The sequence below is a fragment of the Falco naumanni genome, chromosome 4, assembly GCF_017639655.2.
Source record: "Falco naumanni isolate bFalNau1 chromosome 4, bFalNau1.pat, whole genome shotgun sequence".
Classification (NCBI taxonomy): Eukaryota; Metazoa; Chordata; class Aves; order Falconiformes; family Falconidae; genus Falco; species Falco naumanni.
In genome coordinates this window covers 54,968,126-54,987,653 of record NC_054057.1, presented here as the reverse complement: position 1 = coordinate 54,987,653, position 19,528 = coordinate 54,968,126, and the positions used below count along the sequence as shown (strand labels likewise).

Below are 19,528 nucleotides of genomic sequence, written 5' to 3'. Positions count from 1 at the left end.
TCCAAAGTATATTGGATCCGAAGGATAACTTTGGTGCAAATAAGCCCTGAATTTCTAATTACAACCTCAATGAAGAGCTTAAAAATAAACACCCATGAGACAGGCAGATGCCAAATCAATAAAAACAAACCCCAAAACACAGTCCAGGACAAACACGCATGAAGTGCTCAAGGAAGACCACCAGAAATTGTGGCCTTGCTCTGAACCATCTCAGTGACTTCATTTAACCTAGTAAAACTTTGCAAAAGGAATTCCGCTTTATTCTCTGCATGCAGAAACTTTGAAGCAAGCAAAAGCCATTTACTCCTTGCCAGCTTTCATCTCATTATACATTAATGGGCACCCATTACAGTGGGAAGGCAAAGTTCACGGGCATTAATTCATTCTCAAGAACTCTGGACTGTGTGAGAAGACACAGATTGTTTCACTACACACTACAACTAGATGAGCTTACATCCTTATGGTGCTTTTTCCCCTGCTGTTTGCTTCTCTAGAAAAGAAAGAACCCAAATTATACTAAATGAGACAAACAACATCTCAACTGCTGTCTCTGCAATAAACCAAACTGTGTCTCAATATGCCGTTGGAAGACTGAAAACACGGTGCTCACCGAACAGAATGAAAATAGCGTTTATGTTAGTTGTGCATGCCATACTTAGACTTCGTGAAAGTTCTCCAACAGAAGATTAAGGAAGAATGGAAGCAGTGCATTTCATGAGTCCAACTCCTAGGAGATGGGAGTCCAGCACTGGTGTAGCAATGGGACAGCAGATGCCCTCAGCACTGCCTCAAGAGATGTTCTTGGAAGCATCTGGCACAATACATTAACTGCTTTTCACTGTATTTAATGAACGTTCATCAGGCTTGGTTATGGCATCCTACTTTGAAGCTTCTGGGAATGAAGGAACTATGAATGATTAATAAATGTGAAGCTCATTTGCAGATTCATATATAAGGCTTTATTTTGCATCCTATTTTCATGACTTTTTCTGTCACAATGAAGGCCTTGCTCATGTATAATGAGTTGGAGGGGGAACTGAGAATTAAAGCAGCTAATTGCACAATTCCCAAATGTCCCCAAATTCTTTTTTAATGTCACTATCCTTTACTAAAACATTAGGAAAATATTGGGAAACATACAGAAAATTTTTATTGTTTGAAGACAATTATATCAATAGTTCTTTCCCACCTGACTGGTGAGGACAGAAAGCCTTTTCTTACTAAGGTTAAAAGAAAACCCCAAAAGGATAAGGAGCAAAGTTCCTATTTACATGGGTCATCAAAAGGGTTGAGACTTCCATACGTTTTACAACTCGGGCAATATTCACAGAATCACACCATGGCTGAGGCTGGAAGGCAGCCCAGAGGTCACCCTGCCCAACTCCCCACCTAGGCAGGGCCACCTGGACACAGCCAGCTGCCCAGGACAGCTGAACGTCTCCAGGGATGGAGATATGAAATAGTAGAGATAAAAAAATATTTAAAAATTGCCTAACATAGACAGGGGACAGATATGCAGGGAAGTCACTGGGATTGGTAAATTTTATAGCATGGGTACTGAATTTCTCTTTTAATTAACACTTTCATCACATTTGCTTAAGAAAGATATGTATACACTGGGCTCAGGGTTGAAAAGAGAATCTGTAGGTTTTGTACTGTTTAAGAAGTAATTTGAAATTTTTTAAAGGAGGAAAAAAAATTTCTACAATGTTTCCATATTTTAAGCATTCACAAATTTCTTCTCTTAGTAATTATTGGTATTCCTCTTTCTAGAGCAGAATGCAGTAAACAAACAAAGTAACAAACAGCAAACACCATTCTCAGTCAGTTATGTGGATTACCCACCTTCCTGATAGTAGTTGGTCTCCTCACTTACATGTCTCATATAGAAATGTGTAACATTCGGAATAGAACTGACCATTTTCTCTTTTCCTGCTCTATCTCCAGGTGCCTTAGAAACCTCTCCCCATGTAAGAGACATCCAGCAGGCATCAAGACTCATAGGTGGAAGCCCTGTTTTTTGTAAGTCCACCTGTGGCTATGATTCTGTCATATGCATGCCTGTGGGGAGGGGGAGACTGGTGACGGCAAGAGTTTTATTACATTGACCACAAATTTGTTTGGGGATGTGATGAAGCAACACTGACTGAAGATCTAAAATGTTCTTTTGTTACAAACAATCCTTTACTGTTTTCTAGTAATCACAAGACACTATTCTGCAAGCCACTTGGGTAATTCTACAGCAAGATAAGGAGATAGATGTGTGGGCTCTGCTATGGTCATTGGGCAAAGAAGACAACAACATATTCAAGTTGTGGGTTTTTTTAAAGTTGGAAACTACTTTCCAAGTTAAAAACTGAAAATACTCTAAGAGTTCTGCCACAAAAAAAACCTCCTTTAAAATCTCATATTACTCAGTATATAGAGATATTGGGGAGGAATCAAAACAGCCATCATACATATAAAATAAATATTCTATTGCTCTTTAGACAGAACAAGTTGACCGCTTAACCAGTTTACTGGTTGGGACCTGTCAGACCTACTGCTAATTTGGCAGACAACAAAGCAAATGTCATGAGCTTCCAAACCTTTCAGCAAGAACAGGAAGTATTGCAGGCTGGAAAATAACTATCACCAAACACAGCAGGGACAATCCAGGAGTCTCAGCTGTTGCTTACTGAGATGTTCTGCAAGCGGGAATAACAAGCTTTTAACCAGCAGATGCAACTGGTATTTTTGCACAAGGAAGGGGTAGTGCAGCATCAGAAAACAGCTAATGGGACAAGCTTTGAAGGGGTCCACAGAAGTACAAGCAACACCAAAGTGCTCTAGTTCTAACAGTTTAGACAGCTAAAGAAACCGGGTCAATGTAGCAACAGTATGAAAAGAAATCTTAACAAGGGAATGTAAGTTATGAATTTAAAATGCCTATCTAGTACTTTAATGATCAAGTTTCGCTTACTATCCCCAATTTAGGAATAAAACAAGCTTCCACTAGTCAGAGTTCATAATTCTGTTACTGTTCCAGACGCAGTTTCATAGAAACATCACTTCTGCTAGCATCTGAGGAATTCAGACTGGCACGCACAGTGATCACCTATGTGCAGAAATTTTTCACGTACTGTTAACTTCCTACGTATAGGTTTTAGCAGCTGGACATGGGGGAACAAATGGACACACCGCAGCTAACCAGTCCCGTTCAGATCACCTGCAACCCTTCCAGACACCAGCAAGCCAAGCCAGGGTATGTTGGAAGACATGCAGGGAGTGATGGCTGCTAATAGCCACCACCACTACTTGGGCTGCACAGAGTCTGTAGCCACATATTCTTGCCAGCTAAAAATATAACCATGGGAGAGAGAGGGGGAAAAGCATACTGAGGTTTGAGTGTGACAGTAATAACCACATGCAAGAACCGTTTCTCCATGGACAAACACATACATTCTTCATCTTAAGCCAACACTGTAAAATTTTATTCACAACAATAAACAACAAAACCTACAATTGTGTCAAAAGTGTTTTCTTGGGGTTTCTTTGTTAAGTGTTGCACATGTGTTTTCTTTTAAAACCACCACTCGGCTATTTTTTCCCTACCTGAAGGACACTGCAGTGATTTACTTACTGCAACAATTGTTACACGGAGATGAGAAGAAAGCCTGCAGTTTTTCTTTCTTGTACATTTCAGCATGTATTTTGATACTTTTCATTCAAATAGAACTCCTATTTGTTAAATACATTTTATACAGAAAGTAACTTTGTGCACATTGTGTACCAGTTATAAAATAAGGTTTTCAATGTAGGACCATTTAAACTGTAATTTCCTTCCTTCTGAACACAACATACTGTATTATGGACAATCAGGTCCCAGTGACCCACACTCGAGGAACTTTCTGAGCTAGAGGTGATACTCAACAGCATTCGTGACTATTTTTCCACTAATTTGTTCAGGCCTTTTTGAAACCTGGTAAATTTTCTTATGCCCAAAGGATCCAGCAGTAATGAATTCTATAATTTAAGTAGATGCTGAATGCAAACACACCTACCTTTGTGCTCTGAACGTGACCTGGTGTCCCCTAATTTTTGTGTTGCAAAACAAAATGAATCATCATTCCCTGCTCATTTTCTCCATACCACTCATCACGCTGGGGGACCCTACCGAATACCTCTTCAGTCATATAATTTCAGGTTGGCCTCTTTTACCTTAACTGATCCTCACACAGAATCTATTATTTACTTCTTGCTGTACTCGTTGGCCGTTCCTGTACTTTCCCAATTACAGCTTGCCCTTTTGGAGAAGGGGAAACAGAACCACACGTGGCATTTACCATGCAGTCGTGCAATTCGTTTATAAAGCAACAGTACGAAAAGACAAATACACACTGATGCTTTTTTCCCCTTATCCGCTCGCCAGTAATTCTTAAAATTTTAGTTCCTCCTTTGACTTCTAAAAGCTCCTGCAATTCTTGGAAAAACTACAGTACCACTTGCTTAGGTAGCAACAGCTACCTGAGAGCAATTTTCATTTATACAAAATTAGGATGGTGATTTGTCCCTGCACATGCTTTTACATGCACTACTACTGAATTTAAGAGACATTTCCTTTTCTATGGTCAGCCTTCAGTGCCTTGCATGTGGGTACTTCTTTTATTACCATAAATAAGTTTATTTTACCCGCTACTTTCTTACCTTTTGTACCTGACCTAGAAAAGGATTACTAGGGTAGATGCTTGTGGGACTCCCAATGCCAGCCTGGTTTATACTATGATTTTAATTAGGTAGGACTGAGGTCTGAATTCCTGAATATTTCTTCTACCGAACTAGAGAGTCAGCCTCAACACAACATTACTAAAAATTAATACAGTTACACAAAATAGCACCGTTTCCAGTGAGAAGAGCGTACAGCACACAAGCTACATGCTGCTGTTTCAGAATATTTGACTAGTAATGTCAACACAAATTCTCCCCATCGTGTCACTAACGACACAGCAGCAGCGTCAAGCTTCAGGGCAATGGGAAGGTGGAATATTCTGGGGCCTTGAAAACTCCTTCCAAAACCTGTTGGTTAGGTTTAATAATGCATAGTTTGATAACAAAACAGCAAAAGCAGTACCAAATAAATAAGCAAAGGAGGAGGCTGCATTTCAGAAAATCTCCAGAATGGAAAACTCAGTGAGGTTAATATTATTTGGAAATCAAAGATTCCACCTACTACAAAAATATGCCACCTGCTCTCAAAACACCTGAGACAGAGATATCGCTCAGAAAGAAAAAAAAAAAATCAGATTTTTCTAAATGGCCCATGTTAAGCATGCATGATAAATACTATTATCAAGTATGCCTGTAATGATTTAAAGGCAAGCATCAAGTAACTTCCTGTTGCATTTGTTTTTCTCATTACAAATAATTCACCAGAATACAACAAAAAATAGAAAGATGCTTATAATAGTAACAACAAAATGCTTCAGTTCTGCTAATTTTTCCAGGGGCTGAACAGGTAGGAGTCAGCTGCATAAGAAAGAAGGAACCACTCCTTTTATAATGAGCACAGAGAATATTAATTACCTTCGAACATATTTAAGTGCATTTTTAAGCACATATTTGCCCCAAATATTTATGGACAAATCTGATCTACAGCTAACGCCCTCAGTGGTGTTCATTCTTCCTTTCACTAATTTTGGAAGTGCTAAGTGGAATAGTGATGAGGCCTAACTATCTGTCTGAAAAGCACAAAGTGGATTTTAAAACATCTTTGCTGTTAACAAGGTTGACAAGAGCTTTTGCCATTGAGTCACCCAAACCAGGACTTGGTCTCAAGCATGTTTGTCTTAGTGGGAGGCTCTACTCAGCATGGTTCAGGTTGTTGCAAAAGGGTGACTGTATTTGCTCTAAGTAGTAGGATACTGCAAGAATTTTTTTCTCTAGAACAGTGCTTTTCAGGCTGCTTCAAAGCTGATGAGATTCTGAATTAGTCCAAAATCCTCTGGCAGCTTCTACACAGATAATTTTCCTCCACTGAGAAGTGTTTGTTTCTGGTTCTTTTGTGCTTTGCCCAGAGACAAAAGAGCCTGGTTAGAGGAAGGCTTATCTTCAGGAAGATAATGTGAAGTCCAACAAGAAATCAACTGGCCAGGCAACATCACTGGGTCCGATAATAATATTACTAATGACAGTAGCACAGACAAGGAGCTATCACTTGATAAGATCATCCAGGCTCTTTTATGTATTATCAATTCTGAAGCCTCCAAACATGATGAGAAGGTAAGGGTCTGTTATTAAGTATTAATTTATTTTAAGAATTGGTTGACAACGTACAGAGTACAAATCAATACCTGATGGATTTACTATGAGCTTCCCAAAAGACTCAGCAGTTAAAACTTATTTTATTGCACTTCTCCCAGATCAGAGTCTGAATTTCAACATTTTTATGTGACAAAGACAGGAAGACTTATAGAATCTAGGATGAGCTGGATATTTCACAAATGTTCTCCAAAAAAGAGGGAATAATTAACACACAGAATTCACTTTCAGTCAACTTAAATGCAGAACCAAGAAAATATTAAGTACAGAAACTTGCTGAAATGAACAGAAAACAGGGCAAAGAAGCAAAGTCGAGTCTTCGTCAACAGCAAAGGGCCACCAAACCTACAGAAAGCTTACCAGGAAGTATTTGTTATATTATTTCTTTCTTTAGACTAGCAATTTTATATTTGCATATACATGTGAGCACAAAGCCATATGCTTTCCAGACTTCGGTGGTTTGTGTTTTTTTGGCCATTACAGAGTCAGTCATCAGAAAAAAACTACTCTTAGGGAGAGAAGCAACCCATGAGGACCTACAGGAGAACCCAGTATTCTACAGCAAACTATTTTACCAATAGCTAGAAAGGTGGAATGTGCTGATGACTGGAAGGTCTTGACAGGACCAGAGGCCATAGGCACAAACTGAAACACAGGAGGTTCCCTCTAAACATCAGGAAACACTTTTTTTACTGTGAAGGTGCCTGAGCACTGGCACATGTTGCTCTGAGAGGTTGTAGAGTCTCCATCCTTGGAGATACTCAAAAGCTGTCTGGACATGGTCCTGGGCAACCGGCTCCAGGTGACCCTGCTTGAACAGAGGACTGGACCAGATGGTCCCAGCCAGCATTAACCATGCTATGATGCTGTGGGTGCTAAAATGATGGGAGGGATGGATAAAGCTCAAAATCAGCTGGGTAGAGAAATAACAGTGTAACATCACTTAGGAAACCACAGTGAAGAAAAATGAAGGAACAGACAGCTGCAAAGACCAAATTGAAGCTGAGAAGCAAAAGAGTCACTAAGGGAGGAGCCAAGAAATCAGCAAGAGCTGGTGGGTAAAGGAAAGGAGTCTGTCCTGAGGTTTACAAGAAGCTGAAAGTCCATTGATTCAGTAGAAGCAGTTGCCAGCACCATTTTTTAGGAAAAAGTTGACTAAGCTCCAAACAGACCTTTTTTTCCAAATTCCAGCATTTCCTTTTTCCAATTCCAAATTCCTCCTCTCTTTCCATCCTTAAGAATTCTACTTTCATTTATACCAAAGTGAACACAGCACTTGGCAGAAAACGGGCAGAGCTCAGAAATCACTGTAGTTGGCGGGGATAATAACCCATACTGAAATGATCAGAGCAGCACACAGCTTACCCTGCTTTGCTTCCAATTCTGGCTCTTTTTACATACGAGATTACAGAATTTTGTAAGGCTAGTAACTTGTTTCCCAAACTGCAATTAAAATGGCTGTGCCTTAGCATTATGAAAGAGTCACTTCAGGAAGAATTTTTGCCATCCCTTTTATTAAAAATATTTGTGTTAACATTACAAATGGAAATAATGTATAGGGTTTAGTACTTACATCTCCCCTTGCTTTTTTCCCTTATACAAGATTTGACAGCTAGAAAGCATGTCCTTATCCTAGGTGGGATGATATGAGGCATCTCCTTTTTCCCCTCCCTGTGACAAAGCTCTCATTGCTCCTGCACTGCTCCCTTCCCTAAAAGTAGAGCTCATTACACTGAGTACAACATAAGTAACATGGACCTCTCTCATTTTATGAAAACTAATTAACTCAAAAAAGGTCATCACTAATGCTAGACTCCATAAATAAAGCAAAATAGAAACAAGCTCCCAAACCCAAACAAGAAATGAAAACCTCACACAGTAGAAGAATTCCTGATTATTCTCAACACATGAGCCAAACAATGGAAAAGAAGCTAGAAATATGGAGACGTAAAATACGTCAAAAATCACATGTCAAGATGTTCAGATGGTCTCGTTTCAAGTTTCGTAATACTACTATACTGTGTTTTGGCTTGCCAGCTACTACAGCAAATTTTGGTAAGTCCACAAGTCCACTACTTGCAAGAAAACAACATAAAAGACCTTTTCAGTCAAAGCAGAAATTCATAAACTAGAACACAAATACACCTCAGTTTGATTAACATAGTTTTACATGGAAAAACAAACTGGGATTACTCATTCTCCAACACTATTATTAACACAGGTAAGTGCTTAGACTAAGGTTTAAAGGCAGCAGCTTTTTCTATTAATATGATTAAACCTCTATCAAGTCACATGTTATTCAACTTTTAAAATAATGTAATTGCAATTCTGTCTCTATCAAATTGCTCAACACAGTAATGGTCTTTCAAGTCTGTTCTGGTTTCCTCGGTAAAAATGGGACTTCAGACCTATGTATTTTTACCAGGCTTCTTTTTACTTAAGAGTACAGTTTGCAAAACCATCTTGGGCTCAGCACTGAAATGATGGTGCATCACTTCCAGCAGCAGACCCAGCAGAGTCTTTGTCCATCGGGATTTCTAGGACAGTGCTCCGCTGCTGTGTGTACCTTTAGAAACGAGCATCAGCACTCTCTGACAGCCAGAATGATTTTGATGAAGGATAATGGAGAAACTTATCTATATGCACTCTTGGAGCCTTAAAAATAATTATCTGTGTCCCTTTCTCCTCCAAAGTAAAAACCACTCTCAGATGTCTATTGAGGAACTTTGCTAATAATGACATGTAAAGCCAAAAATAGACAGCTATCATTAAATGCTCTACACAGTACTGTACGAGCAGTTGTTAAGCTCGAATTTCTTTTCTGTTTTTTTTTAATAATATATTTAAAATTTACAAAACTTACCACTTTCTATCCCCTTTGCTGATTTTCATAGGCCTGTTTCTAGCACATAGGATAGGAAGAGTAATAAATGGAATATAGGACACAATTAGAACTAGCCTTCCTTTCCCCTACTCTTTTTTTCTACAGACAAATACCTGCTACAACTTCTACTCTAATAACTGGTAATTACCTACTTGTAGAAGCCGGAAAAGACCATCCAAGTTCACTACCACCAGCAGCTTATTACCAGGGGCAGGAAAACAATGGACAGAATGAAACAATCAAACATCCTGGCATTAAGCTTTAATCTAGACTCCCTCCACAAAACATTAGTAACACTTAAATTCAACACAGGGCTGTGACTAAACAGTCATGACAATCCCCAAAGCCTTGAGTCTCAAGTATAAAGCCTTCTCAACATCTGGCAAGTGAGATGCAAGAGACCAGCATATACAGCCAAAGCTCATCCTCCATCCACTCAACAATTTCAGCCTCCTCTTTTAAGGCTTTCATCACTGCAACCATGCCCCTGTACAGCCTATATAAATTGTTGCAGCAAAATTGGCTCTTTTCACAGAATCATGAATGGTTTGGGTTAGGAGGGGCCTTAAAGATCACCTAGTTCCCACCCCCCTGCCATGGGCAGGGACACCTGCCACCAGCCCAGGTTGCTCCCAGCCCCGTCCAGCCTGGCCTTGGGCACTGCCAGGGATGGGGCACCCACAGCTGCTCTGGGCAGCCTGGGCCAGCACCTCATCACCCTCGCAGTAAAGAATTTCTTCCCAATATCTAAGCTAAATCTATCCTCTTTTAGTTTAAAACCATCACTACTTGTACTATTGCTACAGGCCCTACCAAAAAGTCTGTCCCCATCTTTCTTATAAGGCCCGTTTAGGTACTGGAAGGCTGGAATAAGGTGTCTCCAGAGCCTTCTCTTCTCCAGGCTGAACAACCCCAGGTCTCTCAGCCTGCCTCCATAGCAGAGGTGCTCCAGCCCTCTGATCATTTTTATGGACCTCCTGTGGACTCGCTCCAAGCTTTTGAAGTCCTCTGCTTGTTCTCCCTATGGATCTACACTAAGCACAGATTTTTGCCTTTATCTTGAAGGACTTCACAAGCTTACCTCCTTTACTTAGCAGCTATGAGAGTAATTTGACAATTTCCTTAACTTAGCTGGCATTTCCACGCAATTGCCACCCTGACCACCACTTTCTGCTGTTAGTGTCTCTGTGCTTCCTTCCACTTCGCTCATTACACATATAGGACCACCTAATTGAATATATGAACCCTTATGTCTCAATGCATTTTTAAGGCTTATTTCTGCCAAACCAACGAAGTTCCGCCAATTGGCCATGGCATCATCCTTCCTGGCAGGTTTCATCCTTCTACAGATATTCAGTCCCTGGTTAAAAACAGGCAAATGGCTACAGACATGTGCCTGGCAAAGGGATGACAGTTTTTCACCATGGCCTTTATCTTGTGTGTTAGCTCATCTGCTTGTCTCTTTAGACTCTTAACCTGCCAGAACAGAAATCGCAAACTGTTACAACAGTACTTGGTCCAGTACAACGAGATCCCTCTAGTAACTGAAGCATTTGGGTATTAGCGCAACAAATATTTACCAAAGCGAGAACGGAGATTTATCTTGTTTCCTAAGTGGCAGTAGGAAGCATTAACGTTTGGTTATCCTGGTTATCCCTTTGGTATATAATCTGCTGTAGTTAGCTGAAGGTAAAGGTCAATAAATTATACTGTATTTTGGCAGCGATTCTAAAAATAGCAGCTACCGCTTCAGAGCTTTTATTTTTCTTAGATACAGACTTGCAAAACCAGAAAAAGAGTCTCTGCACATCTAAACTACGAAGGCATTCCCATTAGACTATTTAGGAGCAATAGGTTCAAATAGCTTTAATTGATATAGATTTAAATAGCACAGGGTTTTTTTTCCTTTTACATCTGCCCAAATGCACATCTTGTACTACAAAATTTTAAAGAAATCTTTGTCTACCGAAGTCCTGCATAATTAAATGCATTTCCAAGAGAGAAGCAATAATGAGAGACCATCAACACTACACTCTCATTACCTGTTTCCACAGTGTTTTCTGTTTCTGCTGCCTCCAAACCATCCATACTGTCTTCATCCTCCACTGCAGTTTTTCCTCTACTCCGAGGCCTGCCAACATAAAAAGGGAAAAGCTTTTTAAAACTGAAAGCATTTTTTAAATTTTGAAGTTTTAAATTTAAATTAGGATTTAAATCATTTCAGTTGGAGGAATAAATGTCAGTGCTAAATTGTGTAACATTCAAGCTAACCCATGATTTGAGTCTTGTACAAATCAGAAGTTTCCTCCCCTTTTTTCCTGTTGTAGGTACCATTCTCAACAATGTACACAACAACAATCAGCAGTTGGACCCTGAAGTTTTTTCTGATTATTCTTACAAGAAAAATACAGTAACATACTTTTAATGAACAAAAAAATACATTAAATTGGCAAGATTTTAAGATATGGGTATCCTGTTTGCTCCACACAGGAACTAACTGTAGACAGATACAAGAGAATACAATCCAGAATCTGGCCAGTAGTTACATACGCTATAAAACAGAAACCAATACATCTAGAGCATCCTTGGAAGAAATTTCTATGGAAGAATAATGACACTACAGCAATTAAATTAAAATGTATTATTTTCTGTGAAACAAATATTTTGACACAGAAAATAAAATGTTATGAGAGATGACTAGGTGTCATCACATTAAAAAAAAGTCATCATATGAGGACAAGCAAATCAGAACTACAATACCTGGCAGATTTGTTTCAATTTCAACCAAGGTCTGACAGAAAGCAGACAGGTTTGTGCCACAAATTCCAGCCTTTTTTTCCCTGCCTGGCTCTTCAGCAAACTAACGTGGTTGTTGAGAAGCCCAGGCATCCAGATTCCCAGCTGTTCAGCAGCCCATTTGAAAGGGAGCCAAGAGCTTGGCACCTCGCCTCCCAAATTTTCAGGCTACTTGGCAACCTGCCTGGTGTGCTGACGGAAAGCCCGGGAGACCCTGGGAGCTTCTGATTCCAAGAACACAAATTCTGAGCAGTTTGGGGCATCTCAGCAGTTCCAATGTCCCAGAGCTCCAAGGCAACCATTCACCCAACCAACATGCCTTGAATCAGGATGCCATGCAGGCCAGCACTTGGGCACCCCGCCTGCCCCCCTCCAGCAAAACCATTCTGGTTCCTTTTTCACTGAGGATTTTGGAAGGTTTGGGTTTAGTTCTGTGTTGGGCGGGAAAGGGTTTTTTGGTTTGGTGGGTTTTGGTGGTGTTTTTTTAAGTGATTAAATCATCCCAAAACGAGCATTTCCTTTTTTTATACAGTCTCTTTTAGTACTTAAATCTATCCAAACTATTTCTGCAGAACCGGATCTGCTAAATGAGCTATGAAATAAGCTCTGTCATGCAATGCCTTTCGTTCTCATGGATCGAAGAGGATAACATGCACAGAAATGGAACCATCTTTTGAGCCTACATGTATTACTCTCCTGCTAGAAGACAAGTGACTATCCTGGACTACCTAACAAGAAGACCCTTTCAAAAATTGTGTTGGGACCAGTTTTGTCTCTGCAAAGGAGGGAAAGAAGAATTAAACAGAGGCTCAACACCTGGAAAAAAATGCACTCAATTTACAAAGGAGCTGGGGAGAAGAGGAAACCAAGAAGAGATGAAGGACAGAAGGATTTTTCTTAGTATCCCTGTGAAATCTGTTCAGGACAATGCTGAAAAACATGGGCGCAATGGGAACCCTAGAGATACAAGGCTATCCTTCCCCTTGCCTGCTTATCCAGAAGCAGTGACAACACGTAACATACAAAATAAGTAATAGCCTTCTTGGAAGAGATGGAAGCCAGCATCCCCTTCTGTTACTTGCTACCTTACAAGCTTCTAGTGTAGCTTCTTAAAACCCATGGTTCACAAATATTTAAACAAGAATGAACGGCACAGCAATCAGAAGAAACTGTCTTCTACTCCTCCCTCCAGCCACCCTACCAGCCCATCCACACATACAGCAATTGATGAGCTGGTTGGAAGGTAGACATGTGTGCTTTGGAAGTGGGAATGACACAGATTATTCTCATAGCAGCATCTGAGATGGTCACACAGATTCATTCCCATCCATAATGAAGAGTAGGGAGTAGAACAAATGGAACACCATATGCATTGGATAGAATAGGCTCTTCCAGCAACACTGAGATACAGGAAGAAAGAGGTAACACTTTTCTAACGCTTAGAAAAACAACGCAGCTGGTAAGAAATCATGAGCATTTAAGTATTACATTTGTTGTAGTTCTTTACAATCTCCCAGCACATCAGCCAGCACCAACTGAAAGGCTGGGAATGCAGGTAAGTGAAATCACTTCCCTCGGTGCAGGAATGCTCAAAAGCTTTACAGAACACAACCAGCTAAGAATGGGGATTATTTCTAAATCCTATCCCAATTATTCTTCTATCCACTATCCATCTGCAACACAAAGTTACAAGTTTGTACTAAACCAGGATTACTTTGAAATCATCACAAATGTAAATGATAATTCTGCTTTCTTCACAAATACCCCATTTCAGTGTTCTCCAACACAACCCTGCAGGTGAGGATCGCTAGATAGTGGAAGATGATGATTGTTTATGTTTATCTAATAGTTTACATACAGCTTTAGATTTTCTGTTAAAACTACATTTCATGTATAAACACTGAAGTACTTCGCAAAGCCTTTTAAAACATTTTCTTTAAATGAGAGCAATAGTCACTCCTTGAGCTCCCTCCCATATTTTAGCAACCTATTTAACACCAAGGAAAATCAGAGGTTTCATTTAATGAAACATAATTGCTTATTTGGGCAAAAGATACAAATAACTATGTCTGGTGTTTTCTTGACATTCCCCTTCTCCAAATATTCTACAAAGAGCTTTCATAATGCCGTGCAGGTTTTAAATAAAACTGAAGAAGTGGTGGAAAAATACTAGCTTATTTCATTAACTTATTTTTGCTAGTTATTTTTGTTTCACAATCAGCAGAAGAGATTTTATAGCCTATAAATTTATGTTTGGCGTAAAGAAAAAAAATAAGTCACAGAACAGTGAACTATACATTGTACTGTCAACTATAATTTAATGTTTCCACAGAAAATGCCATTTGAGGAGGCCATATAGCATACCTAATCATTGCAATCAACATTTGTAGTAAGAATGGGTTGTTTAATATTATTTGTATTAAATTTATACATTTTAACAGTTTCATACATAAAGGTTTTGGCTGGTTTGCATAAGACTACATTCTTCAAATGAGAAACCCTCTAAATTTTTTTATTTTCTATTTACTTATTCCACTCCCTCTTAAATAAAGCAGGAAAAGCAACCTGTGCTTTGTTCTTCTTCAGGGATTTGACTTCTTCTGAAGGAGGATGCGAAAAGGCATCACAACGTTACAACAGCCCATGACTCTCCCTTTGCTTACACAAAGCCAGGCAGCACGGAATTGCCGTATTGAACATTACAACCACCGCTGTGCTCTAGATCTCAAAGTTCAATCCCAAACTTTCATACTAGGAGGGGTAACCACATCATGCTTTTTACATATCATTGCAGAAACCCATCAGCTCACAACAGCAGAAACACCAAACACAGATGAGCCATGTCTCCTACAGCTTGCAAACCCAGAACAAACTGTACAGGCAGAGCCCAACCACTACGGACTCTACAAGAAAACAACAATAAATATTAGTCAGTACAACAGGAGGTGGGCTCGGTACGCAGGTTGAACTGCTGCCAAAGTTTCTGTGATTGGCTTTCTCACTTGCCTTTTTCCTACAACAGAGTTCAATTTAGAAGGAAAAAACAAAAGCATATCTATTTACGTTTAAAAGAACAAACCCACTGAGAGAAATATAACTTCTTTAAGTGTTTAAAGCACATTCAGCATTTCAAGAAACAAAGTCAACAGACAAAGCTACACTTTTTTACGTATATGGGACTCCAGTTGAATGTAATTACTGCCTACAATAAGTTTACTCATATTTGCATAAAATGGAGTAATTTATTGAAATCCTTTGTGACCTACTCCTAAATTTGTTATCAATTAGCTTTCTGAGCTAATGCCTTTCATTAACCTCCATCTTTAAATACAACATAGTAAACAAAAATCTCGTCATTCTTCTCTGGGTAAAAAACTAATTAAATTTAGCCCACAGGAAAAAAGAAAAAAAAAAAAAAAGTCGTCCACGAAAACCTTTTGCAGGGCTCAGCAGAGCATTAGGTACTCCCCCTGCACTGGGGAAAGCCTCGCCGAGGCTGTCTCAGCACCCTGCCAACATTGCTGGAAGATCACCAGGCACCTGAGCGGCTTCTGCTGAACTGCACAAAGAGCAGCATGGATGCACAAAGCTGGGAGAAAATGGAAAAGTGTCTTATTCACCTGTCAGTAATCAGATAATACAATACTTCTGTTCTGCTTTTTTTTTTTCTTTCTTTCTTTTTTTAAATGTATGACATTTTTCCCGTGTTTTGAGTTTTTAGGGGTTTGTTGGTGGGTTTTTTTTTTTAGAGGTGGTAGCAATAGCACCGTAACCTGACAAGTACAAGGTAGGTCAAAAGCATATCTTGGATCTTACTCATTCTTTCCACTAAGTGATCAGGAGTAAGGCTGTAGGCCAACATCTCCTGGAACCACGTGAAATAACTGACAAAGCTACTATCCTCAGATGCCCATCACTGTCAGGCTGCTAGTTTATGATTCCCAGAAGTTACTGCCAGACACCAGTTTCGGCAATTTCTAATTTGCTATCAACAAAGTCAGGTGACTACTTGTTCAGACCATGCATCAAAACTACCTTATTATACAGTGCATTTTATTTCAGCCTTATGAGAGTGGTACATATGAACTACCCCAGAGCTTCCCCCTCTTTCTCAAATGCTGAAACCTCTGGATCATTCAGGGGAGAAAATACCTTCCTTGCTACGCTTCGCAAACTGCTGAGCAAAATGATGGCACTAAATATATAAAACAGGGCCAATAACCTTAAAAAGCGGTGAAACATCTGGGATACAGTAACATCCTAAACCAGCACAGATGTCTTGTTAAATGAACATCTGTCCACAGCCTTACCCTGGAAGATGGTACAGGAATGATTTATAAAAGGGTTCAATTAGTGCTGCCGTCAGCACGGCTAGTAATGAATTAATGTTCACATGACAGTTTCATAAGTGAAAGCTGTTACTGTTTTTTCAAGAATCTTTTCAACAGGTGTGCGAAAGCACATGCTCCCACTATTTCTGAACCACAAGTTTTAAGTACAGCTGTAAAAGTTTAACTGTGCTTAAGTGTAAGCTAGAATACCTAAACTTCAGCTAGTAGCCCCATGCAAAGGGAACCACAGCAAGCAAGTTAAGAATCAATTCATGGAAATACCTACATGGAAAGGTGGGGGGGTTTCCCACTCTTGAACACTTTTCAATGTAGTCTTTATTACTGCTAAGAGCTGAGAAAATTCTACTTCCAAGTCTGGATAAAATGAACAATATGACACTGGAAGCAAGGCACATGCCAGCTTGCTAGAATTAATTTCAATAGCTCTATATATGAACAAGACTAAAAAAAAAAAAAGCAACTCACTATCATATCGACTCCAGCTTCAAACCGATTCTGACTGGAAAGATTCTTAAGAGGATTTTTTAATTGAGCAATCACCAACAGGTGAAAATATTTTCTGCACTTGCCCTCCACAACATTTTCTTCCATGAACTATAAAAAAAAAGAACTCACCATGTACTTTCTTCCTATTTACTTCTTTTATTAGCTATGTGTATATTAAAGGCAGAATGACCCTGATATATGGAAAAGATTTGCAACAGAAACATCACAAGTGATGCAAAGGTGACAAAAAGCTGACCTTTTAGTAATAGAAGTGAGACTGTAGTTTGTTTAACATGCACAGAACCAGACTTCAATTACTATCTCATTATAGAACTTGTTCAACCTTCAGCTTCATTATTACAAGATCTCAAAAATATACTTGATATTGCCTATTAGTCTCTTGGCACAATCAAAGAAGAGTGTGTATCTTAACACTTCTAATGTATAAAGCATAAAAATCTTTTCATAAATTACTACATCACAGAGAAGTGAACCAGCTTATGTTTCAAACCAAAACACTGCAACTTCCCATCTTACATCTCCTTCAACCAGTAACGATCTAGAAGACATTATTCATTCACTCAAAACTACTAATTCACCCAGGATGTAACATGTCCAGACTTGAAACTTTTTTCACATCTATATTTTATACAGTTACACTGAGAGCACTAAACACCTGAAATAATAATAAAAAATACTACAGCCTTTGACACCAGCGATGTCTGAGAAAAAGCATAAAAAGAACCTCGCCTCCACACAATGGTTCTTATCTAAACTTTTCCAGTACTCCCCTGTGAAAGTGAGATTTGTCAAAAGATTTCCTATGCTACCCAAAGAAACGCAAATAGGAGTCTTTTAAAGATTATTTGTACTGAATGTCGTAGATGCATCTTTGCTTTCATTCTAGAGTACAGTTACTATTGACAGAAATTAAGATAGTACAAGGGAAACCGACTGATGACTGCAGAGCTCTTGAAGCAAAAAGGCTGTCCCAAGACAGGTTTTGCGTAAAAGATCATGTGTCAAAATGAATTTGCATTGCACAGTTCTTACAATTTAAAGGCCAGACGAATTAGTACTTTTAAGCAAATGTGAAGTTTGGTTTATCTGTATTTTCATCTGCCCTTGCATAGTTACCTGTACTATGTTGGTCCTCAGACCAATACTGGAGCAAAATCACTTTCCATGGGAGACAGAAAATGCAAGTAGGATGTCCTGCCAGCAGGCACTCGTCAGAACCGTCTACCCAAATCAAAGAGGCATAATTACTGTAGCAGCATCATCTCACAGTTGGAAAAAATCTTAATTTCAACTCAATTTTGCAGAAGGCCACCAGATCCAGAGGCCTGAAGCTACACTGTTGGGTGATGAGGCTGGCCTGGCCAAAGTGACTGTCTTCAGTGTTTTCTCCACCTTTCCCTGAAGTTACTTATAGTTCAGTTTGAGTCTGGAATCGCTCTTCTAAAAGATGAAGCAGATGAACACTACCATAGCAGAAACAGAGCCTTACTAACAGGACCATGAAATCTTCCAAACTTGTTACCCATTTGGGAACATCCTCAGTGGGCTAGCGAGAGAGATGGAGGGTCACAGCAGCCAAGGACCAAACCAGGAGGATTCATTATCGTTAACAGTTGCGAATACATAAAATAATAGATTTTTCATATGAGCCCATAAAATCCTCATGGAGTCACAAGTTCTACTACAGCCAGTTACAGACTGAAATATTGAGGCTAGAGCTACTACACTGCAATGTTCTTCTGCAATACCTTTTTGTGATACCAATACATGAGAAAATCTGAATTTGAGATTAATATGAAGCCAGGTTGCCTGATCCACATGTATGGGCCGTTCAGATTTGGAGACAGTTCAAATATCATAGTGAGAAACCATATAAAAAGCTTTCAGATCTTTCAGCTTTTCTTTTTTTTACTTTTCAAACAAACTGTTTAGACATCTATATATTCTGTACTTTTAGTCAAATATCTGTCATGTTAACTCTGCAATATAGAGCATCAAAAATTGCTACAGGTTCTCATTTCTCAAGAACTACCTACTGATAGGTAATCTCATTGACTGACTCACACACAGTTCATAGCTTTAGTTCTGTAACACAAAACACATTACATACGAACCTTAACCATTATACACATTTCAGAAATAATTACAAAAAGAAAATTCTGATGCAATTATGACCTTCTGACTCATCATGTATTTGCAGTTTTGCACAAACTACATCCTTTATACATTTGTTACGAAGGCACTCAGCCATATTCACTATTAAAATGATGCAAAACAACATACCAGAATTTCAGCACTTGCAACATTTTTTAAAACCTTTTCTGGAATCAAATTAGACAAATCCTTGGGAGCACCAACAGTTACAAATAGAGCCATCTGCACGTTTCCAGCCCCAGCTAGTTCTGTGTATCCACCCAGCTCCACGCTTGGTAATGGCTATATTCTTATTTTTCTTCCAGACAACAGTTAGTGTGATGGTCTTCAATGAATTTGCTAAGTAATGCTTATCAATACCACTGAATGTTTTCACCATGTTCTATTTTTACAGGCAAGGAGAATGAAATGGTGATGTTAACAGTTAAGAGACCACTGGCATTGTCAAAACCACAACTCTTCTAACTTTTGCAAGAGTTTCAATGTGAACCTGCACCATCAAACACTGTACTTGTCCACGCTTCTTTTTCCTTTAAGT

The 19,528-nt window shown here is 39.2% G+C and overlaps 1 protein-coding gene across 14 annotated transcripts in view; it reads right to left on the bottom strand.

Annotated features, from left to right (window-relative positions):
• KMT2C (lysine methyltransferase 2C) overlaps window positions 1-19,528 on the bottom strand; it is a 198,498-nt gene that overhangs the window by 138,196 nt on the left and 40,774 nt on the right. For all 14 annotated transcript variants that reach the window (XM_040593317.1, XM_040593307.1, XM_040593312.1 and 11 more), the window contains one exon: window positions 11,224-11,312. In XM_040593317.1, coding sequence (XP_040449251.1) covers window positions 11,224-11,312 — 89 coding nt within the window. The remainder of the gene's footprint in view (window positions 1-11,223; window positions 11,313-19,528) is intronic.